Source organism: Myripristis murdjan, chromosome 24 (genome assembly GCF_902150065.1).
Source record: "Myripristis murdjan chromosome 24, fMyrMur1.1, whole genome shotgun sequence".
Lineage (NCBI taxonomy): Eukaryota > Metazoa > Chordata > Actinopteri > Holocentriformes > Holocentridae > Myripristis > Myripristis murdjan.
In genome coordinates, this window is record NC_044003.1 from 807,328 (window position 1) to 834,094 (window position 26,767).

General features: G+C 44.1%; 2 protein-coding genes across 2 annotated transcripts; one reads left to right on the forward strand and one right to left on the reverse strand.

The window, feature by feature from the left end:
- Window positions 1–6,645: 6,645 nt before the first annotated feature.
- Window positions 6,646–13,467, reverse strand: LOC115355726 (cdc42 effector protein 3-like). The gene is made up of 2 exons (XM_030046588.1): window positions 13,276–13,467; window positions 6,646–7,959 (listed from the first exon to the last, which is right to left on the reverse strand). Exon 2 carries the CDS (start codon window positions 7,884–7,886, stop codon window positions 7,287–7,289), a length of 600 nt encoding a protein of 199 aa, XP_029902448.1. The 5' UTR covers window positions 7,887–7,959; window positions 13,276–13,467; the 3' UTR covers window positions 6,646–7,286.
- A 12,137-nt stretch (window positions 13,468–25,604) lies between these two features.
- On the forward strand, window positions 25,605–26,422 carry LOC115356348 (neoverrucotoxin subunit alpha-like; the record flags this gene model as incomplete). Its single annotated transcript, XM_030047474.1, has 1 exon — window positions 25,605–26,422. A coding segment is annotated over one exon (519 nt), but the record flags the coding sequence as incomplete, so codon positions are not given.
- Between the last annotated feature and the right edge of the window lie 345 nt (window positions 26,423–26,767).

Consider the following 26,767-nt stretch of genomic DNA (forward strand, 5'->3'; position numbering starts at 1 on the left):
CCACCTGTCCAGGGTGTTTCACTGCCTTCGCCCTATGAGCGCTGGGATAGGCTCCAGCACCCCCCCCCCCCACGACCCTAGTGAGGATAAGCGGTTTAGAAGATGAATGAATGAATGAGCTGCTTCTGTGATTCCTGGCTGCTAGTGTCGTCATTCAGCAAAACCACAAATCACTCAAGAGGCTCCATCCAGTCATCTACGGCGTCTGGTGTGGTGGCCAAGGCACAGAAGGCACGAGTCACATCACTGAAGTTCTTCCATGTATCCCATGTTGTCTTCTTGCCCCTGCCTCCTAATGATGACACAGTGTCAAAACCAGTAAAGACAAGCAGCATGATGAGTGCTGATTACCTGTTTCTCAGTGGAAGGGGATGTGACACAAGTTATCAGGAAGGAGAACAGCTCAGCTTTGTTCTCATCAATACGTAGACACTCTGACCAGTTTCCAGGAATGGCACTGCATGGCTCAATGCGTTGATGAATCTCCTTCCCTCTCTTGCTGCATGTTTCAGCCTTCAGCGTTTCCAGTCAACCAGACAATACCCCACAACCAGACAATACCCCACAAAAAGCAGCCCCACAAAATGGGGCTGCTTGTTCATGTTCATGTTCATGTTCATGATAGCAGCCCCATCAGGAAGGATGAGCTGGACAGTGGGAATGGATGCATTTTCATGTGAAGGTCCATCAAACAGCCCACCAAGTCCGACTTGGTACCAGTTCTCAGCTTGCCTGTTTGTGACAGTGCTGGTGGACATGCCTGGTTTTCATGCTCAAAGAATTCATCCAGATTTCCATCACATGTCTGGGATGCAATGTGGAGCCTCGAGAACAAGGAACAAGGAACAAGGAATCATTCTTCAGGGATGATATTTTCTAGTTGAGACTTGGGTTTTTCTTGGACCGGAGGCCAGCCAATTAGACGGAGGGTTTTTTTCTCTTGATGGGAAATTTTGTGGGGTATTGTCTGGTTGACTGGAAACGCTGAAGGCTGAAACATGCAGCAAGAGAGTGAAGGAGATTCATCAACGTGTTGAACCATGCAGTGCCATTCCTGGAAACTGGTCAGAGTGTCTACGTATTGATGAGAACAAAGCTGAGCTGTTCTCCTTCCTGGTAACTTGTGTCACATCCCCTTCCACTGAGAAACAGGTAATCAGCACTCATCATGCTGCTTGTCTTTACTGGTTGTGACACTGTGTCATCATTTGGAGGCAGGGGCCAGAAGACGACATGGGATACATGGAAGAACTTCAGTGATGTGACTCGTGCCTTCTGTGCCTTGGCCACCACACCAGACGCTGTAGATGACTGGATGGAGCCTCTTGAGTGATTTGTGGTTTTGCTGAATGACAACACTAGCAGCCAGGAATCACAGAAGCAGCTGTTCACCCAGAAAGGTAGAATGATTGATGCTCTAACAGCGTGCCAGATTTCATTCTTGTTTCGTAAAGTGCACAATTTTTTGCAAAGCCGCCAGACTACATGTGATTCTTGGAAACTAAACCTGTGTTTGTTTGTTTGTTTGTTTGTTTGTTGCCAGAGCAGCAGATCAATAAAACTCTTCCCTGTGCTGTCGTACACTACAGACTCTGATGTTGGACCAGAGGGCCCGGCTCCCAGTCTCCGTTCTAGTTGATCCAAAGGTGTTGGATGGGGTTGAGGTCGGGGCTCTGTGCGGGCCGCTCAACTTCTTCCACCCCAAACTCAGCCGGCCACGCCTTTATGGAGCTGCTCTGTGCACTGGGGCTCAGTCATGCTGGGACAGGAAAGGGCCTTCCTTCCCCAAACTGGTCCCACAGAGCTGGAAGCAGAGAATTGTCCAAAATGTGTCGGTGAGCTGAAGCGTTCAGATTTCCCTTCAGTGGAGCTGAGGGGCCGAGGCCGAGCCCACAAACACCAGCCCACAGCGTGACCCCTCCTCCAGCAAACTGCACAGTCGGCACAATGCACTCAGGCAGGGAACGTTCTCCTGGAGGCGGGGAACGTTCTCCTGGAGGCGGGGAACGTTCTCCTGGAGGCAGGGAACGTTCTCCTGGTGTTCCCCAAACCCAGGCAGGGAACGTTCTCCTGGCGTTCCCCAAACCCAGACTGTCCATCAGACTGACACATAGAGACGCCTGATTGAAGATTTAAATACAGGGCGACCCAAAAAAACGGGAATCTTTGAAGTGCGTATTGGCAGACATGAGCAAGTGGCAGCACAATTTAAAAAAAAATATTATATTATATTATATTATAAAAATATTATTATAATATTCCATCATTGTTTCTTAAATGGCATGTTTTAAGGTTTCAATTACTATGAATAAATTTTTCTTCCATCACTCTTGGTTTTATTGGATTGTTAAAAAGTTCCCGTTTTTTTGTGTCACCCTGTATTTCTGTGCTGATGTTGATGCCAGAGGAGGTTTGGAGCTCTGCAGGTACTGAGGCGGCAGAGCGTCGGACTCTTTTACGCACTATGAGCCTCGGCGCTCGGCGACCCCGCTCTGTAACTTTACGTGGTGCCGCCCCCTGGTGGCCGAGTCGCTGTGGTTCCTAAACGCCTCCACTTTGCAATAATCCCACTTCCAGCTGATGGTGGAATATCTGCAATAATCCCACTTCCAGCTGATGGTGGAATATCTAGGAGGGAAGAAAGTTGAGCAGCTGACTTGTTGCAGCGGTGGCTTCCTGTTCCATCACTATTCCAGCAGCACCTGGACTCAGTGAGCTCTTTAGAACCAGACGCTCTGTCACTGATGTTGGTGAAGGCAGACTGCAGGGCTGCTGCTGGAGGTTACACACCTGTGGGGGCGGGGCTGAAGGAAACACCTGAACTCACTGATTAACAGGTGTGGCCCGGTTCATGTTTATTCTCACCTCACAACAACAGATCCTGACCGTGTGTGTGTGTGTGTGTGTGTGTGTGGCTGACAGATGTGAGATCAGTGTTGTGATACAGGTGTGTTGATGCCATTTGAGGGTGTGTGAGTGTGTGTGTGTCTGCTGCTCACACACTGGTATGCAGCGTATCAGGTTCCAGCCTCTCTCACAAACACTGAGACACACAAACCTGACGAGCACACACACAAGCACACACACGAGCACACACACGAGCACACACACGAGCACACACACGAGCACATGAAGGGTTAATGAGGACCAGCTGATCTGTGGCCTGCACCGGGTGTGTGGTGTGTGTGTTGGTGTGTGTGTTGCTGTGTGTGTTGCTGTGTGTGTTGGTGTGTGTGTTTGCTGTGTGTTGGTGTGTGTGTGTGTTTGCTGTGTGTTGGTGTGTCTGCTCAAAGTTATTTTAATGAACTAAAACTAAACTAACCAGATGTGAAGACGTTTTTTTTAGTTGAACTGAAATAAAATAAAAACTGGACGTCAGGAAAACCAAACCAAAGTGAGTGGAAACGCTGCGTTCATAAAAACTAAAAACATAAAAAAAAACCTTTAGATGACACTGTAGGTGATGCTGTAATGCTGTTTATTACCACAGGGTGGCACTGTCCCATCTGCACGCACACACACACACACACACACACACACTTACTTCTGGGCTTCAGACACTCAAACACTTTTTTCATGTCTGTTTGTTGTTATTGTGTTACTTTAAAAAAAATTTATATTTATATATTTATTTTTCTCCTCCAGTCGAGTCAAGTTTTTTTTTTTTTTTTATAAAGCACAGCTGTCACAGTGCTGTGTGACGAAATAAAATAAAATAAAATAAAAGTAGTAAGAGCAGAATAGAGTCTCATCACATCAGCTTTAAGAAAACTAATGAGTAAAGGAGCGGGCAGGGAGCTGTGACAACAACCTGCTGCAGTGCGCCCCCTGCTGGCTGCAGCTGCTGCCTGCAGAGCCTGAGCTGACCTGAGCTCAGGTTACACACACACACACACACACACACACACACACACACACACACACACTGGCCTTGTTTTTATGTGTATGTATAATTTAGTGAGCTATATATAAGTGGTTTGCTGTGATTGACTTGTTTGTAATACTTCTACTACACAACTAAATTTATTATTATTAGTTTATTTATTCATTTATTCTTATATTTATTTGTATATATATTTGTATCTTGTTATGTTTCATCTCATGAGGTTTTGGGTCACCTGTGTTTCCTGCCTCTCTGTTCTGCGTATGATTTCATATCTTCGTTTTTCTGTATTTCTACATTTGTGCAAAAATAATAAAACAAACAAATGACTAAATCAGGCGGGTCATCCTGCTGTGTCACATGACTTTAACCCGTCCACGCGTCCTGTCCTGCTGCGGCTGGTCAGGCTCTGGGCTGCAGAGACAATCAACATCCTTCTAACCTCAAAACCTGAGAATAAAAACGTGATCAGCTGCTGAGACACACCCAACCTCAGGGAGAGGGTGATGCTGTAAAGCTGCTCATCACCACAGTGTGGCGCTGTCTCACTGCAATCACACACACACACACACACACACACTCACACTCTTACACAAAGTACCCCAGACACTCAAACACTTTTACATTTTATGTTTCCATTTACACATTTTTTAAAATATTATTTATGTGCCTGATGTTTGTTTTTTATGATTTTCTGTTACTTTTTAAGACATTTTTAAAATTTTATTTTATTTCTAATTTTTCTGTTTTTAAAGCTGAGCAATAGGAACTGAGCAAGCCGCCCATTCACATGTGATTATGCAAATGCAGGATCAGGCCTTTGTTCTCTTCCATTCTGCTGTGTTCTGCTGTGTTCTGTTGTGTTCTGCTCTGACTGGGTTTGTGTGAGAACAGATCCTTCCATCTGGCCAGCGATACAGGTTGTTGGCCTGGAAGAAAATAAAATTCAACAAAAGTTTTATCCCATATGCCACAGATGAACTGAACAAGAAAATGAAAAGTCTGTAACTGTGGTGAAATGTATATGTATGGTGGCGGGTATGTGCTTATGGTGTTGTGTTGGTTGGTGTTCCCTCTGTAATGTTGTGTCTGTGATCCTCGTGGCTGAACGGAAGTGAAAACAATTATCCTGAAAAAGGACAATAAAATCTGTCTATCTATCTTAATTCTTGCCGGACACAGTTAGATAAATAAAACATTTCTTCAAGAGGTTCAACTTTAACGCCGACAGTCTAGAGACGTTCTGCTTCCACAAACCACACAGAACCGCAGACGCAGCAGAGGGAACACGTTCCAGCATCTTAACCCTGTGGAACCTCAGCAGAGAGGAAACACGCAGGAAAAAAAAAACAACAGACAGCGAGCAGCTTCATGAGAAACGACCTGGAATTCAGCTAAAAACAAAGAAAGACAGTCAGTGACCTCAGAGTGAGAGAATTATTAGACAATTATCAAGAAAACTCTAGAAAAAAAATGTCTTGAAAACTGTATTCATAAGGAGTGATGGATCATTTCAGCGTTTTCTGCCTCTTAACGCCTCAAAACCTGTAAACTGTCTGTCTGCACAGGAAGGAGAAGCTGCAGGCGACTTTCAGCTGGAACAACAACAACAACAACAACAACAACAACGACAACAACAACGACAACAACAACAACGACGACAGCAACAACAACGACAGCAACAACAACAACAACGACAACAACAACAACAACACAGCAGGGAGATTTTCCAGCGAGCCCAGTCCTCACATTCCTCAGGACTGACTCTCCTCCTCGCTCTGAAGCTACACAACCCACACCCAGCTCCTCAGCCGGCGACAGGCGACAGGCTGCAGGGCGACAGGCGACAGGCTGCTGGGCAACAGGCTGCAGGGCGACAGGCGACAGGCTGCAGGGCGACAGGTGACAGTCCGCTGGGCGACGGGCTGCAGGGTGACAGGCGACAGGCTGCAGGGCGACAGGTGACAGGCTGCTGGGCGACAGGCTGCAGGGCGACAGGCTGCAGGACGACAGGCGACAGGCTGCAGGGCGACAGGCTGCTGGGCGACAGGCTGCAGGGCGACAGTCCGCTGCCTCAAAATGAGTTGTGTTGTCACTTGACCCTTGACCTCCAGTCAGCCTGCATCATCTGTGCTTATCTGCGTATTGAGGCCATTTTAGGGAGAAATCAGTTACAGAGCCAGTGGAGAGGGATCAATATTCCAAGAAAACACAACAGACCTTTTGGGATTCAATTTGTAAATTTATGAGAATCGGCTCCGTGACTTGAGCCGATTCAGAAGAACACAATATTGTGATTCTGGGCTAAAATCAGCAGATCCCAATCAGATCCAATCCCACTGCAAACTACAATATAAGTTTTACTATCATAAATTACATTTATTTTATTTACATGTACGACTTTAATCTTGGAAATTCTGAGATGTTTTCCCCTCGGAATATTTCCCCCTCCTCCCACAGCTCCATGATTTGTCCCTGCGACGGCCCCTGCAGATCTGGATTTTTTTTTTAAAAAAAGATAGTTAACATGTTCTGGGTTGAATCCTCATCCCCAAACTGACCGTCTCAGCCTCGGTTTATTTAAAGAGCTGTGTAGGTAGAAAGTGCCTGACACACAAACCTGGGTAACACTTTTTATTATCATCATTTTCTGCAGATTTAAATGACTGGACTCAAACTGACTCCAACAGATAAAAACCTGTTTCTTGTAAATGTTTGTTGTTTGAAGGTGACGGGAGGGCGAGCGGGTCAGCAGCTGCTCACTGATCAAACGTTTTTTTTGCTAGCTTCCGTTAGCTTAGCTTTCGTTAGCTACCTGTTTTCCTTTTAGGAAAAGGTGATGGCTGAGGTTAGCAAACTTAACACAACGTTTACTAACGTTAGCTAGCTTAAAAGGAGCAGGGAGTGCCGGAGTCCGACTGGACCCCGGGGCTCCGGCGGCTCCGTGTGATTGGTCCATCCAACTGTGACTGACTTCTTCTTTGTTGGTCTTTCGGGGGTGACGGGGGTCACCTGCAGGTGATCCAGCTGTCCGCTGCGTCATGGATGAAAGGGATGGATTTTCTTGTCCTAGTAACAATGCACCACATGTACAGAACCCTATAGAACCACATGCGCAGAACCTCTGAGTTTATATCAAGTCACAGAGTGAGGAGCTGACGTTAGCGGCTCGCTGAGCAGTCGTTTGGACCGGAGTCTGGATCTGCTTTGGCCCGACTTCTGTCCAGCAGGAGCTCTGTCAGTCTGCCAGCTGCTGCTCCACAGAGTCGGCAGGTGAACACAGGTACTGTTTAAGGTTCTGCAGTTCCTTCACTCAAAACCCTCCAACAACCTGGAGTCTCACAGGAGTTTACAGTTCAGAGAGTTTTCTGCTTGTGCAGAAGAGGAGGAGCATCCCGGCTCCTCACTGCTGGTTCCTGTCCATCACCTGCAGCACCTCCTCCAGGATGGACGGCCCGAGGTCCAGGTTCAACGTGAAGCATGGCTCCTCCTCCACCGCCGCTGGAGCCACATCTGAGGAAACGTCCCGCTCTGAAATCTCTGTCCTCATCCTCAGCCCTTCTTCCTCCTCCACCTCATTCTTCTTCTCCTCCTGCACTTGAACCTCCTCCTGAACCTGAGGAGCCTTCTCCCTGTGCTCTGTGGCGTCCAGCAGGGGCAGCGACTGGCACTTCTTGTGCCCGGTGGTTGGGGTGGAGCTCCTCGGCGACTCTGTTCCCTCTGGGTCAAACAGTCTGGGCGGTTTGGGCGGAGCTGCCGACGTGAGGTCAGAGGTCACAGAGCGGAAAAGGTCCTGGTGGCTCTGGGAGCCGTGCAGGACGAGGCTGCCGCTACGCTGGAAGGCCGACAGGTCCCCGAAGGCGTCGCCCCGGGCGTCCAGGCCGATGTGGGACAGGTGGCGGAAGTCGCCCAGTGGCAGGCTGATCAGGAGGTCGCGGCGCTTCGGCTTGCGGGACAAACGCAGCGTGGCCGACTTCAGGTAGGTGGCGGTCTTGAGCGGCATGGTGGCGCCCTGCAGGAGTGACTCAGGATGTTTCAGGCTGATGTGAAGCAGAAACCCGGCGGTGCTCACAGGCCTGAAAAACAAGAAGAGAAGTCACTTCTTAACACATTCCTTTAAAAAAAACATTTAAAAAAACATTTTGCTACGACAGTGTAGGAACACTGCAGGGAGGAAAAAGTCATGGAGCCGAGGCGGGGGTGTAATATTCTGAAAAAAACTGAATTTGAGATTAAAGATGTAAATTTACAAGAAAAACATTTTAAAATTCCACGATTAGAAAGTCACAGGTTGATGAGGAAAAACTGTGAAAACTAGTTTTTCTGCTACTGAGGGATTTAGTAATTCCATAATTTTTTTGTGGCCCTAAAATGCCATTACTGATCTCTACTGTCACTTACATTCCCTATTTTATTTTATTGATTATTTGGCTTCTATTTTTTCCTTCTTTTAAACATACTGTACACTTTATGGTTGTTGTTATTGCCAATGTACTTGTTTCAGTGCTTTGAAAAACATAATAAAGTTATTCTTATGTCATAATGGTATAAACTCACTTCTCCATTAAACCTTTTCTTCATTTATTTGTTTTGTATGTGTCATATTGTCCAGAGATCCATTTATTTTCATCATTCATAATATATATTCTTGCTTGTATAGTTTTATTGTATTATCTAACTTGTCGCATTATGTTTATCTGCTGTTGTTCAGCATGTTGCAATGCTGAATCAGTTGCTTTTGCTTGGTATCGCTGATCTGCTGTGCTCTCATTGACAGCATTTTTTTTTAATGAGTCCTGTTCTCTGCTGTGCTCGATCCTGTCTCCCCACAAGAATTTATTACCTGATCTGAAATTCCTCTTGTCAAACAGCCTTGATTTATAATAATAATAATAATAATAATTTGTAGCAGGTGCCTTCCTTCCTGCCAGAGACAGTTTCCATATAAGCTCATAATGAGGTTTGGACTGGCAGCGTGACTGAGAATAAAGGAACCAGTTCCTCCAGATTCCGAACGCACACACACACACACACACACACACACACTCCTCACTTACAATCCTACAGCATCTCCACACTTCAGAATTAACCATATTAATCAGCTGGAAAGACAGAACGAAATTATCAGTCGACCACCGGCTCCACCTGGAAACAGACCCATCAAACCTAAAGCAGCTCACAGCATCCCTGAAGGACAATCTGATCCCAATCAATAACTCCTCACTCACACCTTCCCAAGCTGAGTATGACAACTCTTTAGAACAAAATGAGCCACAACATGCCCGTTATGATCCCCCCCCCCCCATTATTATTATTATTATTTTCATTTTTTATGTCTTAAAGGAGTATTCCAAACAGTGTGTTGGACAGATGTTGGACACCATTTTCTCCTCTGTATGTCCAGTGGTTCAGCTCCTATGGGTAGCATTTAGCTTAGCATAAAGACTTGAAGTCTATGGGAGTTGTTAGCCTGGCTCCGTCAAAGTGAAAAAAAAAAAAAAAAAAAACCTTCCAAGCTGTCTGATTTACACAGTGGATCATGTGGATCTGTGATACACGGCTTGGAATCTTAAAAAAACAAACAAACAAACAGAAAAAAGTTGTTTTAGGAGAAATGAAATGGTGGAACTGTAACTGGTGAACAGTCCTAGGTTCCATGTTATTTTCCGAGCCCTAGAATAGATAAGTGCATCAGGTATAGTGTCTGAAAGTGCAGAGCCTGGAGTTACTTATGTAGGTAGTGAAAACCAAACTTAAGAGGGCCTAAATCTGAACCTTGTGGAACACCTATACAGATTTATGAATATGGCAGCACGAGCCGTCTTTCCGCTGCCTTCAAGCCCAACGCTGCTGACAGCCCTCGGCCTCCGGCGTCCAGAACAAAAACCTTCCTGTTGCCACTGTGGCGCTAGTCGCCCTGCAGTCTGGTCCCGCCCACGCAGCCAGCAGGAAGCAGGAAGCAAGGGGTTAAAGCCTGCAGACCAACTAACTCCTGCAGAACTCCAGACCACGGGATTTTTTCCATAGATACTGAAGTTTTTGGTGAGCCTGCCCCGTTGTTGGCCCTCAGCAGCTGGAAAGTGGGCGGGACAGCCCCACCGAGGACCTGCAGGGACCGCAGTGGAAAGACGGCTACCGTGTTGTTTTGTTCTTTGTCCAGGACTAAAGCAAAGTTGCTGTTGGCTAAAACTGTCTGCAATCTGTCAGTTACCTGAATATCTGATGTAACCTTGCTGTTGTAAAACCACGGACCCTTTGGATTTCACTGGATCAGAGATGACTCATGGTTTCTGGAATATGAGTTTACCATGAAGACTGGTGGCTAAAACTGTTTTCATCAGGGACTCAAGGCAGCACACAGCGAGTTCATGATACAAACATGATGCATTATGGGGGAAGTGACCCTTTAAGCACTGAAATGCTTTGACATGTCATCCTGTTCTTCTCATGATAAGACTGAATGCAGCATTAAAGCGACACTAATTCACAATTTTAACACTGCTAACTAAATATCTGCATATGTCTCTCTCTCTCTCACACACACACACACACTCACACACACACACGGTGCGCAGTGAATGTGTCTGTGCCAGTTTCACTGTCCTTCACACCAAGGAGACTGGCTGATGCTGGAAAGGACGGCGATACTGGTAAGCAACATTAAAATAAACATCTTGTCTTCTGAGGGGAAAGTTAATGGTTTACAGCTCGGCGCTGCTTTATCTGCCTCTGATAGCAGCCGCAGGACCGGCTGCACCTTCTGTGTCCTTCAGCATCCAGTCATCTGAGCTCAGGGATTCTGTTGCAACAGGGGCTTCAACTGGTCACACTGCATTTTTCTCTAATTAAATGTAGTAGGCGGGGGTGTTCTCTGGAGTAAGTGTGGCATTTCCCAGCATGTTATGTCCTTCACATTCCAGCTCAGTAAGTCAGCCTGATCGAGACAGACGCACAGACGGGCTGAACAAAATTCCCCTCATTTCTTGTCGAAAATATTTCAAAATGGCTACTCTGGCATGCAAAGATAGTGTTTTGGTTTGAAAATGTGGATTCTTATGTTGGAAAACAACAACAACAACAGTAATAATAATAATAATGAAGTAGCCAGACCCAAAACTAAAAAAAAAAACAATTTAAATTTTTTTAAAGAAATAAGGAAACTGAAAAGCAAAAATAATGTGTACTAAACTATTGAGGAAATCTATATCTGTATCTATCTACACCTAGATAGATACAGGGGGTCATTTAGGTTTTCAAGCGTTGAAGCTGCTGAATAGTAAACACATGATTCAGAGCGGTAGTGGGACAGTTACAAAGGTGTGTGTCATTTCCCCTCAGTAGCATCTGAAAATATGAATACAGAGCCAGAAAACTTCACAGCACAAAGATCAGAACATACTCAGCAGCTTCCAGACAGAATGACCAGACCGATCCCCGAATTAACCACAAGCAACCATGTAATCCAGAGGTCAAAGGTCAGAGTGGATGTGAGTGTTTCCAGAGGAGCAGAAGGCCTGGAGGGCCCTGCAGGTCGAGGTGATAGCATCTCTTTGTGGAGTCAATGAAAGGAGAAAAATTCACCCGAGGAAACAAGCATGGAAATGCACCGCCGCACTGGAATTCAGACAGGAAGGATTCCTCTCAGGAAACAGCAGGACGGAGCTTTAAAGCGAGCGACGTTCCACGCCTGCTCGTTTGAACAAGAAACACAGCAGCCCAGGTTTTATTTCAAGAGACAGAATGAAGAACCGTGGAGTTTGGGTTACGGTGATTTTGTAGTTATCTAATGAACGACCTAATGGTAACACGCACTCATCTTACAGCACAGTTTACAAAATGCACAGCAGGAGAACTTAAAACGACAAGAAAATATATCACCAACAGATTTAAAAAAGGAAAAAGGAAACATTCAAAATTTAAATAGTTAAAATTAAGATACAGTGACTAAAGTAAAATTTAACCAACGTTTGCAAGGACATTTTCGCAAAATTTGAAAATCTGCCAGTGCACCTTCACTGCATAAAAATGGAGGAAACTTTGATTAAACAACTCATCACTCAGTTTCAACATCATTATGATTTGCAGCTGTGATATTTATTACCTGACAGAAAACTGTTTCAGCCAAAAGCCAGTTTGTTTTGGTCGTGGACAAAGAGCACAGTGTGTTTCAGCTCATGATCATCAACAGGGTGTTCCACAAGGTTCAAATTTAGGGTCTCTTCAGCTCAGTTTTTTCTACCTACATAAGTAACTCCAGGCTCATTATCAGAATCGTCAGATACTGTACCACCTGATGCAGTTATCTATTCTAGGGCTCGGAAAACTTTTTAGAGTCGGGACTTTTCACAAACTCAGGTTCTTGTAAAACTTTCTTATGCAGGTTTAGAAGTCAAGAACGTTTATTTTAGTTCATATAACAATCTTTTCTTTGGGGGCTGACTGTCTGTTGAACTCCTGCATGTAAAGCATTCCTGAGAGTGACAGACAGCCATGGTGCATTTACATGGCTTCAGAAAACTGGGAAAATAATCGTCTCAGTCAGTAATCAGCCAGACTTAATGACTGAATTTTATTTTATTTTATTTTATTTTTCAGATCCAGAGAGGTCAAATCCACATCATCCTTTTCACCATGTCCATGTTTAGTGAATTTGTAATGCAGGCAGGATGTTCACTGTGATGTGAATGAAGTCTCTTCATGCTTATTTCCCACTAAACTAAACACAGCAAACATAAAAAACACCTTTGTGTGATTTGGATAAAGGTCCATAGTGAAGTACATGCAAATTTGAGTCAATAGGCTAAAACATAATATAATCCTTTAATTATGATTAGTGTGATTTTATTCTTGTTCCTGCTCCTCTGCTTTTCAGTTCTGTCTTTCCAGTCCTTTTGTACCTCGACAGATCTAGTTCATGTCTGCCTGGATCAATAAAAGTCAAAATGGGGATAAATTCCCCTGACAGTGTGCTTGAAACTGTATCTGCTGTCCTGCCAAACTGTCTCTCTTGTCTTTTTTTTTTCTTTCAGCCTTTCAGCCTGGAAGCACTCGGGATACCTGACAATCCATTCAACCACATTCCTGTCAAGCTGCAGCTAGAGTTACAGTTAGAGGCAGAACCAGAGGAGAGTTACAGTAGAAACACAAACGTGGCCCGAGGCTGCAGGCACTCTCACAGCTCAACCGTGGTTAGGAAAGTAGGATGGAAAAATAAAAAATAAAGGAAGGAAAAATAATAATAAAGAAAGGAAGGAAGGAAGGAAGGAAGGAAAAATAAAAATAAATAAGAGGATGATAAAATAAAACCTTTCAAAATGAAGGCCCCCTGCCGGCCTCCTGGGTTTAGAGTTAAATCAGGTTGAATATCAAACAGTGAGCTGGTTGAGACTGACCTTCAAGTCTGTGGATCCAACAGCAGCAGCTTCTGATCGTCTGGCAGCAGATCAACAGATCAATAAATGAACAGATCAGCAGGTCCACAGATGGATCCTCCTCTGGTCTGTTGGTTCTTCACTTTTTTTTTTTTTTTTTTTTTTTTGGTCTGGACTGCAGCTCTGAGCTCAGTGATCGACACACACTGACACACACACACACACCTTATCAGCACACCTGAACCTCCAGGTGGGAGTTACCTGAGACTGACAGAGCTCTGGCCCCGCCCCCTGCCTCATCGTGTGTGTGTGTGTGTGTGTGTTGCCTTATTTGGTAAGTATATTGAATATCCGGGAAGTCCCAGTGAAAAAGTGCAGTCAGAGGGAGTGTCCTGTTCCCCTTAAAATGCCTCCTCCTTTCCTTCACTCCCTCCTCCTCTCTTGCTCTTCCTCCTCCCTCATTTCACTTCCTCCTCTCCTTCTCCACCTCCTTCTTTCTTTATCTACCTCCTCCTTTCCATATCTACATCCTTCTCTACATCACCTTTTCCTTCCCTACCTTATCCTCTTTCACTACCCCTCCTTTCCTTAACTCCCCCTTCCTTTCCTTCTCTACATCCTACTTCCCTTCAGTCCCTCCTTCTTTACTTCTCTACATCCTCCACTCCTTCTCTACCTCCTCCTCTCCTTCATCACCTCCTCCTTTCCTTCTCTACTGCCTCCTTTCCCTCTTTTCTTTGTCTTCTCCTTCTCTACCTCCTTCTTTCTTTCGATCCCTCCTCCTTTCCTTCTCTATCTCCTCCTGTCTCTACCTCCTCCTGTCCTCCACGTCCTCCTTCTTCACTCCTCTACCCCCTCCCTTTCTTCTCTACTTCTTTCCCTTCACTCCTCTTCCAAAATACTAAAAATAAATCAAAATTGTCCTAAAAGTCACAGTTAACACTGACTTTTTTTTTTTTTTTTTTTTTTGGTTGATGTTGTTGAGAGATGGCAGCCAAGTGACTGAAGCATCAGGACCGGCTGCTCCTCATTCCTCTGCAGATCCTGCAGCCTGATACTGACCTCACTCCCTCCTCCAGCTCACTGAACTTAACCCTTCACTTGATTTCTTTCAGCAAGACATCACTGGAACATCAGAAAGAAAGAGACAAAAATTAGTGAGTAGATTTTACAAGAAACTCATCTGAAAAATATCAAATAAATGGAAAAAATAATAAATGCATAAATAAATTAAGAAATAAATTAATGAACAAATAAATACATCAATGCATAAATAAACAAGCAAATAAACACTCAACAAATGATTAACAAGCTTTATTTGGATAAACTGATCACATGTTGGTAATCTACATGGCAACTTTGTCCTCTGCAATTAAAAAAAAAAAAAAGTTATCAAAGTGACATATTGACAGTGTTAAAACAAAGAGTCTGGTTTAAAGCTCCGATTTTGTGCTGGTCGGTGTGAAATGCATCCTGGGATACAGTTTGTTCGTAATAGCAGACTAATGGCTTGTTGAGTAGGCAGGACATAGTACATACTGTTTGAGTATGCAGTAGGCAGGATGTTAGTAGGCAACTCCCAACACAGTCACATACTGGTCCAAGATGATACCAAGACTCTCAGTGGTAGTTTAATGTTAGAGTGAAATGGGCCAATAAACTGAACAACTGAGGTGGGAAATTATCAGGACCAATTAAAAGAACTCCTGTTTGGCCAGGTGGAGGAAATCCAGGGACATCCAGTCATTGGTGGCTGCTAAGCAATCATGGAGGGCAGATAGTTGATTCAGGTTATTGGGTTTGGCAGAGAAATAGATCTGAGTATCATCAGCATATATGATATGTCATGAAAGCGGCTGAACAGACGACCCAGAGGAAGCATGTACGCTGAGAAGAGGACTGGTCCGAGGACAGAGCCCTGAGGTTCTCCACACAGCAGGGGGGCTGACGAGGACGCGTAATTATTGATACAAACATTAAAATATCTATTTTTCAGGTAAGAACAAAACCAGTTTAATGCTGTGCCAGAAATGCCAACCCAATGTTCCAACCTAAGAAGCAACATGGCATGGTTGATGGTATCAAAGGCAGTGGTTAAATCAAGTAAAATCAGGACAGAGAGTTCACCTTCATCAGCGTGAGTGAGAATGTCAGCAAGGCACTCTCAGTGCTGCGCTGGGGCTGAAAGCCAGAGTGACATTTGTCCAAAATATTATGGCCTGCAAACAGGTTCTAGAGTTGGTCTGCAACAGGGGGAGTCCATAAAGCATTCTGCATAAAAAGTTTTGAAATCAGTCTACAATTCTTTAATCCTGCTGGATCGAGAGAGGGTTTTTGAGGAGTGGTTGGATACTAGCAATTTTAAAATAGTCAGGAATAGAGCTGGATGTGAGAGTAACTGACAATAGTTAGCCGGCTGGGACATAAGCCAAGGAGGACAGATTTTAAAAATTTAGTGGGAATTATATCACTGGAGCTGGAGGAGGGACACATATGCATCCCAGTATTTACAAGAAACTGCAGGGAAATAAGTAGTGATGTGTGTCTTCACCTCTCCCTTGGAGTTCCAACCTTTGATTCATCTCCTCCAGAACTGACTGAATTATGGTATGCTGTTTTACATTTATTACTTTATTACTTTTGTGCAGCACAGTATGTCTTTATTACTTTGTTGTTCAAGAGGCCTTTCCCTGCTCATATCAGGTATCAAATACTGAAATCAGATAAACTAAAGAAACACAGCCAATGTCCACAAACATCAACTTGTGGACTTTGAGACTGAAGTTATGAGGAAGGAACATTGGTTTAATATCAGAAGAACACACACACACACACACACACTCAGGACTGTCGCAGGAGAGTCAGCAGCGTCTTCTCTCTCTGGGTTTCCTCTCCAGGTGAAGCTGAAAGTCTCTTGGATTTGATGTGGATGTGACTCAGCAGGTAAAGAGCCGACCAGGGATCATTAGAGATGTTTGATGAACAGGCTCCTACATTGTGTTTCAGAGCTGGAGGACTGAGAGCAGACTGGGACCACAAGGAGCTGGAAAGTCTTTCCAAACCTGATTTCTGTGTTTCCAGGTGTAAATATTCAGTGTCATAATTTTCAACATTGGTGTCTCACATTGAGGACAAAATCAGCTTTGTCTGAAATGTTTAAAATGGGTTTTAAGTTGTTTTTAAAGGTAGATTGTGAACTGAACTCATTTCATCGGTGAAAATGCAGGAAACAACCAGTCTGACAGCCTGGATCAACTTGACTGGAGCTGCTCAGTGGGTTTGATGTAAAGGGCGGCTGCTCTTGAGTGTTACGTCCACTCTGTATATGTGACATGGTGCTGACAGGAAGACAGCACACATCCTGTCATGGAAAGCTTGTTGTCATCAATCAGCCGCTGTGTTTGTGTCAAGGTGTTGGCTCTGCTATGGAACCGGCTGGGAAGAGAGAGAGGAGGTTCCCCGCCTCTAGAACCACTCTGTCTGGAGAACATGACAGCCAGACCAAAGCTCAGAGGTAAGACAAGGATCTCTCACTGTCCATGACTGTTCTCCATCTCCAACCCTGTCTTCTAAAAATGCAGTTTCCATACAACTTGACTTCAAAGATGGACACCACTCTATAATCAAAGTTAATTATTTAACAGTAATAAAAAAAATAAATAATAAACAGCTGGGTTTGCTGTTATCAGATTCAGTCATTAGATATAGATTTGGTTCAGCTCCCATTCTTGACTGAGTTTCAAGGTCCAGTTTGAATTTAATTTTATAGCCCTCAATCTCTGATAAAGTCTCAAAGGACTTTACAGGCTCACGACTTGTTGAAAACTAAATTGACAAAACAAATAAATCTGTACATTTTTTTTTTGACAAATATGCCGTCAAATAAGTAAGACATTATTAGCATTCTAGCATTATTGAGAAAGTAAAATTACAGTTATTTTTTTAATGAGGACTCAGATCTTCTTCACTGTGTTCATGATGTTTCTATCAGGACCCAGAAGGAGAGACCAGACTCCCCTGGACCTGAACCTGAACCTGAGCCCAGCTGTGTGTCCATGAAGAGTGAACGGTCTATGCCTAATTGGACTGAATTCAAGAACAGACAGCACCCTGTAGATTATGGGTAATTATTTCAAATTGATGACAAAACAGATGTTTTTTTTTTTTTTTTTCTGTTTTCAGATTCACAGTCATGAGATACAGAATTGATTCCAACCTTCAGACTCTGTTGACTGAGTTTCCTCTTTCAAAACAACATTGAATGTGTGTGTGTATGTGTGTGTCCTCCACAGAGTCCACCAGCAGAGCTCAGAGGTTCCCAGTGCTCAGTCTGTCCAGCAGCATCAAACAGACCTGGCCTCCATATTTATGGTGCGTAAATGTACAACAACATACCAACTGAAAAACAACCATTCTGCTCAGAATCGTCTCCGTGCTGCTCTCTTTACATCTTTCAGCCTCTTTGACCTGGATTTGATTTGGTGTTTTGTGTCCAGATTTTAATGTGGAAGTCTGATTCTTTTATTTTTCTGTTGCAGCTGCTGGAGGAGAACATGGTCACCTTTGTGAAGAAGGAGCTGAAAAACCTCCAGAGGTCTCTGAGTCCAGATTACCCAGAATGCTTAGAGAGGCAGAGGGAGGATGAGGAGGTGTTGGACGGTGAGGAGGAAGAGCAGAGGTGGAGCAGCAGAGAGGCTTTTCTGCAGATCACACTGCACTTCCTGAGGAGAATGAAACAGGAGGAGCTGGCTGCGCGTCTGCAGAGCAGTAAGAGGCTTTGAACTCCTTTAACAGGATGGAAAGGAGGAATGATGGGAAAATGGAAATGTTTGCATTTCTACCCTCTGCTGTAAATACAGACATTTTGAAGTTTAAGTTCTGCCTTTTCCTTTTCCACTTCATGGAGAACCAACCATGAGGGACAGGAAGTGCCCAGAATAAAATCTTAGTTTTAATCTGTTTTTAATCTTGCCTCATTTTTTCCCTTTATTTGGCTGTGCACTCGATGCCCAGATCCTCTAAACTCTGAGATTTTTTAAAATTCAGTTTCTCACTTAGACCACATGAGTTGAGATCCAAAGAACACCATAAACCTTCAATTAGATTATATCAACCTCTGACACTTTTTACACGAACATTTCTCTCCCATCTATTATTGGAAGTAATAGGACAGGCAAACTAGCTGCTGGCTGAAGCAATATTGCTTAGTGACTAAAATGTTTTGAAACTGGTTGAGTACTATTAGTCAATTAGACCCCAAAAGGTGGACAAATAGAGCCCAGGCTGAAAAATACCAGTGTTATCCTTTAACCATGTCATTGAACTGCTGGCAAAAGAAATGATTGCAGAACAACTGAAATAGCCTTTGCTAAACTCTTAGAGTTGAAAAGCATCAACAGATACTTTTACCAGGAAATACTCACATTACATTTAATACAGCATGCATTTGTTTATGTTTTCTCTTGTTTGTTTCCACTCAGAAACTCTCGCAGGATGCCAACGTGAACTCAGATCTAACCTGAAGAAGAAGTTTGAGTGTGTGTTTGAGGGGATTGCTAAAGCAGGAAACCCAACACCTCTGAATCAGATCTACACAGAGCTGTACATCACAGAGGGAGAGAGTGGAGAGCTCAATGAGGAACATGAGGTCAGACAGATTGAAAGAGCATCCAGGAAACCAGCCAGACCAGAAACACCAATCAAATGTGAAGACATCTTTAAACCTTTACCTGGAAGAGATCGACCAATCAGAACAGTGATGACAAAGGGAGTGGCTGGCATTGGGAAAACAGTCTTAACACAGAAGTTCACACTGGACTGGGCTGAACACAAAGCCAACCAGCATGTCCACTTCACATTTCCATTGACTTTCAGAGAGCTGAATCTGCTGAGAGGGAAAAAGTTGAGCTTGGTGGAACTTCTTCATCACTTCTTCACTGAGACCAAAGAAGCAGGAATCAGCAGGTTTGAGCAGTTCCAGGTTGTGTTGATCTTTGACGGTCTGGATGAGTGTCGACTTCCTCTGGACTTCAACAACAACCAGATCCTGACTGATGTTACAGAGTCCACCTCAGTGGACGTTTTGCTGACAAACCTCATCAAGGGGAAACTGCTTCCTTCTGCTCGCCTCTGGATAACCACACGACCCGCAGCAGCCAATCAGATCCCTCCTGAGTGTGTTGGCATGGTGACAGAGGTGAGAGGCTTCACTGACCCACAGAAGGAGGAATACTTCAGGAAGAGATTCAGAGATGAGGAGCAGGCCAGCAGAATCATCTCCCACATCAAGACGTCCCGAAGCCTCCACATCATGTGCCACATCCCAGTCTTCTGCTGGATCACTGCTACAGTTCTGGAGGACGTGTTGAAAACCAGTGAGGGAGGAGACCTGCCCAAGACCCTGACTGAGATGTACATCCCCTTCCTGGTGGTTCAGTCCAAAGTGCAGAACGTCAAGTATCATGGGAAAACTGAGACAGATCCACACTGGACTCCAGAGACCAGGGAGATGATCCTGTCTCTGGGAAAACTGGCTTTTGAGGAGCTGGAGAAAGGCAACCTGATCTTCTATGAAGCAGACCTGGCAGAGTGTGGCATTGATATCAGAGCAGCCTCAGTGTACTCAGGAATGTTCACACAGATCTTTAAAGAGGAGCATGGACTGTACCAGGACAAGGTTTTCTGCTTCGTCCATCTGAGCGTTCAGGAGTTTCTGGCTGCTGTTTATGTCTTTCTGACATTCATCAACTCTGGAGTCAATCTGCTGTCAGAAGGACAATCAACCTCCCAACTAAAACACCTCTACCAGAGTGCTGTGGACAAGGCCTTACAGAGTCCAAATGGACACCTGGACTTGTTCCTGCGCTTCCTCTTGGGTCTTTCACTGCAGACCAATCAGACTCTCCTACGAGGCCTGCTGACTCAGACAGGAAGTAGCTCCCAGACCAATCAGGAAACAGTCCAGTTCATCAAGGAGAGGATCAGGGACAGTCCCTCTCCACAGAGAAGCATCAACCTGTTCCACTGTCTGAATGAGCTGAATGATGATTCTCTAGTGGAGGAGATCCAACAGTACCTGAATTCAGGACGTCTCTCCACAGACAAACTGTCCCCTGCTCAGTGGTCAGCTCTGGTCTTCATCTTACTGACATCAGAAGAAGATCTGGAGGTGTTTGACCTGAAGAAATACTCTGCTTCAGAGGAGGCTCTTCTGGGGCTGCTGCCACTGGTCAAAGCCTCCAAGAAATCTGTGTAGGTTCATAGAGAACTGGACATATTTAACACATAACATTTTTATCTCCACAAGAGAAAAACTAAGTGTAAGATTTTTGCTTTCATCTCTACTTCCTCTTCAGGCTGAGTGGCTGTAATCTGTCAGAGAGAAGCTGTGCAGCTCTGGCCTCAGTTCTCAGCTCCCAGTCCTCTAGTCTGAGAGAGCTGGAACTGAGTAACAACCAGCTGCAGGATTCAGGAGTGAAGCTGCTCTCTGTTGGACTGCAGAGTCCACACTGCAGAGTGGAGACTCTCAGGTCAGGATTCTTCAACCTGCTCAACACATGACCAGCTCAATCCTGATTTCCATGCAGCTGCATGTCACTGATCAGATTCCTAACCTGTGTAGGTTTTTGTGAAAACACAAAGCAGATGATGTGGTGGACTGATTGTGTTTGTGATGGTGTGCAGGCTGTCAGGCTGTCTGCTCACACAGGAAGGCTGTGCTTCTCTGGCCTCAGCTCTGAGCTCCAACCCCTCCCATCTGAGAGAGCTGGACCTGAGCTACAATCATCCAGGAGACTCAGAAGTGAAGCTGCTCTCTGCTGGACTGGAGGATCCAACCTGGAGACTGGAGGCTCTCAGGTATGGAGAGACACACACAATGTCTTACAGAGGCCTGAGGAATATTGTTTCATGTTGAATGGTGGATATGAGTGATGTGGTCTGCTAAAGCCTTCATAGGGAAGGTTATTTACTGCCTATGTTTCCATCATCAAAGAGAATCTGCTGCTCTGACTCTGTTTCTTCCTTCAGGGTGGACCATGGTGGAGAGCAGTGGTTGAAAGCAGGTCTGAGGAAGTGTAAGTGTGGATTTAGTTGATTTTATTGAAATGTATTCAACAGTGACAGTGCACATTAATATATATTTCTGTTCATGCCACAGAATCAGAGAGTGAGGGGCGGAGTCTGGAGATATTGTTGAGGTGATAGACGGCAGATTTAGTGACAGATTTGATGTGTGATTTGTAGGAGAGGGTCAAGTCCAGAATAACGCCCTGGTTGGAGACTCGCACCTTGGGAGCCACAACCAAGAGCTCTGTCTTTGAACTGTTAAGTTTGAGGAGATTAGAGGTCATCCAGGTCTTCATTTCTCTGAGGCAGTTGACTAGGGACTGAGGAGGGAACTGATTGGATGGTGTGGTGCTGAGATACAACTGAGTGTCATCAGCATAGGAGTGAAAGCTGAGACTATGGTGGCAGATGATCTGACCAAGGGGAAGCATGCATATGGTGAAAAATAATGGACCAAGCACGGAACCTTGTGGCACACCGTGGTTAACTGGGGCTGTGCAGGATCTGGAACCACTGATGGTGACAAACTGTTGCCTGTTGGAGAGATATGGTTGAAACCAGGAGAGGGTTCTGTCAGTGAGCCCAAGGTATGTGGAGAGGCAGTCCAGGAGGATGGTGTGAGAAACCATGTCAAATGCAGCGGAGAGGTCCAGGAGAACAACAATACTGATGTGGCCAGATTCAACAACAATGAGAGGGTCATTGGTGATTTTCAACAAGGTGGTCTCCGTGTTGTGGTGAGGTGTTATAGGCTGATTGGAATGATTTGAAAAGCTCATGGTTGGGCATGTGTTGTTGAATTTGGGTGGCAACTGCTGTTTCCAAGATCTTACTTAGGAATGGGAGGTAAGAAATTGTCCGGTAGTTACCAAGGTCCTCAGGGTCAAAACCAGGCTTTTTTAGGATAGGGGTGACTGAGGCGATTTTGAGACTGCAAGGTACAGTGCCAGTAAGGAGTGAGGAGTTGATAATGCTCATGATGACAGGGCAGAGGGTGGGTAGGCAGACCTTCACAAGTCCAGTGGGAATGGGGTCTAGAGAGAAGGTAGATAACTTGGTCTTGGTGGCCATCTCAGTTACCACTGGAGCATCCACAGGGGTGAAGGATGCGCGATGGTGCTGGGGGGGACATGCAACATAGATGTAGTCCAAAGGCTGAGGTGCATGTGAAGTATGGGAGACAGGTGCCAGGAGGTGCTGGTGGATGGAATCCACTTCAGAATCACTGCCTATCAACGTAGCTAATGTTAGCTTGTATTTGTTTGTATTTGTTTTGAACCAAACAAAATCACATTTGATGCTCCATCAGAAAAACCATCTTTATTCTTTTAATATTTACATTACATTTTCTGAATTCATTGTTACACATTTCTCCAAGCTAGTGTCCCAAACTGTTGAAACAGTGAACACACTCACAATCTGTACATGATCATTTTTTCAACACAATAAAACTGCTGAAAAACTCTCTGCAGAAAACTGTCCCAACTGAGCTCCTCTATCTCAGAACAGTTCACATAATTGTGTAAACTTTTATAATTTTACAAAACTAACAGAAACTTTAACAAATAGTCTAACAATAGCTTGCTGACAGAAATAAACGTCTTGATTAGGAAAAACTCACTGATTACAGCAGTAGGCCTAACACTCTTGAACATTTTCTTCAGCGGCTGTGTTCATGGTTTTGACAACATAAATGTCAGTTTGGAGAAATGTACTAAACCAAATGAGAAGAAAAGTAATTACTGTAGTCACAGTAATTCACAAAAAAGGGAAAGACCCCCAGGAAGTCGGTGCGTACCGCCCTATCTCACTTCTAAACATTGACGGCAAGTTATTTGCCAAAACCCTGGCCAATAGACTGAATCCCTTGCTTGAGAAACTAGTTCACCCAGACCAGACGGGTTTCATACCTAACAGAAACTCCACTTTCAATCTCAGACGTCTTTTTAATATTATGTATACGAAAAGAGAACCAGCCACCGACCTTGTTGTAATAGCTCTCGATGCTGAGAAAGCTTTCGACCAGATTGAATGGCATTAATTATTCGACATCCTCAGCAGATTCAACCTTGGATCTAAGTTTCTGTCACTAATTAAGCTAATCTATAAAAATCCTACAGCCCAAATCCTAACCAATCGAATACTGTCCGCTCCATTTAAACTGTGCAGAGGAACTAGACAGGGATGTACGCTCTCCCCTTTAATTTTTGCTCTCGCTATTGAACCGCTAGCTTGAAATATTAGACTTGACCCTCAGATGCACGGATACACTCCCAAAGGAACAATCAGTAAGATATCACTATACGCAGATGACATCCTTTTATATATAACGCAACCACAAGCCACTATTCCAGCACTCCTGAATAAAATAAATTTGTTTGGAACCTTCTCAGGTTATCGAATTAACTGGACTAAAAGTGTCTTGATGCCAGTTTATATTGATGATGTATCACCTCTGGTCAACCTCCCATTTATAATTGCTTCTGAAAAATTTACTTACTTGGGGATAGAGGTGACAAAACATTATACCACTCTTTTCCAAGAAAACTTTCCACCTCTAATAGAAAACGTTCCAATTTGTTGTTCTGGGATGCACTCCCAGTTTCTTTAATTGGAAGAATAAATGCGGTTAAGATGGTTTTTCTCCCACAGTTACTGTATTTGTTTCAAAACATTCCAATCTTCCTCAAGAAAACGTTTTTTAAACAATTAGATTCTCTAATCATTCCCTTCTTATGGAAGCACAAAGCTCCTAGAATTAGCAAGAAATATCTTTGTAAGTCAAAACTGATGGGGGGATTAGCACTCCCCAGTTTTATGCACTATTACTGGGCCTCTGCGATTAGGAATTTTACCCTACACCTAAATGGCTACTGATAGAGCAGGATACTGTTCCCCATTTTCTTTATCTGCTATCCTACTAGCCCCAACTAAGATAAGTAAGTCAATATATAACAACAATCATATCATTCACAATATTTTCTGTATATGGACGCAAATCAAATCCAACTTCAGTCTTAAACCTATATCCCCTGTGCTATCCATTGATAAAAACCCCACTTTTGCGCCGTCTGGTTTGGGTGGAGCTTTCTCCGCATGGAGTCAGAGGGGTATTAAATCTGTGGGTGATTTGTACATAGGAGGTGTATTTGCTTTGTTCTCACAACTACAAAAACAAAATTGGATTCAAGAACAACAATTTCTTTCACTATTTACAAATTAGGGACTACATAAGAAAACATTTGAAGGATTTTGAAAGTGAGCCAAAATCATTAATTTATGACTGTCTAAAATTTTCCCCAACTGAAACAAAATTGATATCTCATATTTATAACACCCTCATTTCGCTAAGTTTCCCCCCTGACCACACAAACAAATCCAAGTGGGAGAAAGAAATTGGCAAACCTATTGTAGATGAGATATGGGAGCAGGCCTTGGAGAAGATTCATGCTTGCTCATACAGTGCAAAACATTGCTTTATTCAATTTAAGATTATATATATGCTCCAGTTTTTCAAAAGAAAAATTACGTAAAATATTTCCAGAGGTATCACACCTGTGTGACAAATGCAAATCTACTGTAGCAACCCATCTTCATAGTTATGTATTGTGTCCAAAGATTCACTCCTTTTGGAATGGTGTATTTAAAATAATGTCTGAGGTCATGAAGACTGTGATCAAACTAGAACCTCTACTAATTATTCTGGATGTTTCTGAATCCTTTGAGAATCTAAACCGAGCACAACAGTGTTTTGTTTCATATGGCCTCATAATAGCAAAGAAACCGATTCTTACATTGTGGAAGAGAGTGAATGCACCAACCCCTAAGATGTGGCTACAGGAAATAATTAGCACCCTCCACCTGGAAAGAATAAGACACATTCAAAAAAAACATGGCAACCCTTATTGTCATATCTTGCAAATACAAACCCAACCCAGCAGTCAGCTACAAGCACTGTGTCAGACAGGGTATGAAATCAAGGTCTTTGCGGGAGGGTAAGGGACTTTGTGAGGGGGAGACAGGGGCTGGGGTGGGTGGGTGAGGGTGAGATTGAACAATATCCTTACATGTTTTTGTAAAATGTTACTCTTGTGCCCTAGTCTCTTCTTGACTCAATATAGACATCAATCATAATCACATGAGTAACCAAAAAAGAGCTGGAAATATGTCATATAATTTGTGTATGATTTTTGAATGCTCAATAAAGAAACATGAGGAAAAAAATGAGCAGATAATAACCACAGCAGGTCTGTTGTGTCTTGTTCTCTCCATCAGATTCCTGTGAACTCAAACTGGACACAAACACAGCAAACAGAGAACTTGTCCTGTCTGAGGACAACAGGAAGGTGACAGCAGTGAGAGAGGAGCAGCCATATCCTGATCACCCAGAGAGGTTTGACACCTGGAGACAGATCCTGTGTAGTGATGGTCTGACTGGTCGCTGCTACTGGGAGGTCGAGTGGGAGGGAAAGGTTTATATGGGAGTGACTTACAGAGGAGTCGGCAGGAAAGGAGACAATTATGACTCTGTTCTTGGATTTAATGACAAGTCCTGGACTCTGACCTGCTATGATGGTGGTTTCTATGCGTGGCACAACAACAAATATACAGCCATTCCTGCTCCCCCCTCTAACAGAGTGGCAGTGTATCTGGACCGGGCTGCTGGCTCTCTGTCCTTCTACAGCGTCTCCTCTGACACACTGATCCACCTCCACACCTTCAACAGCACCTTCACTGAGCCTCTGTACCCGGGGTTCAGGATTTGGGAATATGGCTCCTCAGTGTCTCTGTGTGACATTTGAGGAGTGAAAGTCGCCTCCTGTGGAGAAACACTCACACTGCTGATCAAAGACATCTGCTTTGATATGATAACTCTCCACACGGTCAAAAAGCCTGAAATAACAACATCGAGGACAGACTGAGTGACAGACTCAGGAGGCCACAAAAGCAGCCAAAAAGGAAGTGAGACAGCCACACAGGCCACAGTGCACACATAGACCCCAGTACACACACAGGCCTCAGCACTGGAGAAGGCCACATTACAGCCCAGACAAGACAGAGAGAGTTCCTCAAAGTCCAAAGCACAAGAACATCGAGGAAAACACAGAACCCCCACAACCTCATTCGACAACTGAGGATCCAGAAAGCAGTGGAAAACCAGAACTGCTCATCGAATACGACACCAACATGTCACCAGTTCCTGAGTTATCTCCTCCAGCAGGAGAAACAAGCCCACAGAGGAAAACACCCAGAGAACACCAAGTCCAGCCTGGGAGACAACGCCCCAGGAGGAGACTGACTGATTGAGCATTTTTATTTTGAATATGAAATAACAGAACAGCAAAGAGTTTAAGATAAACATAAAAAGTGCATATTCAAAAAGGAGTGAAGTATAACTTATGTACTCCCACCCCTTTTCACAATTATTCAGTTAATGCACACTCAC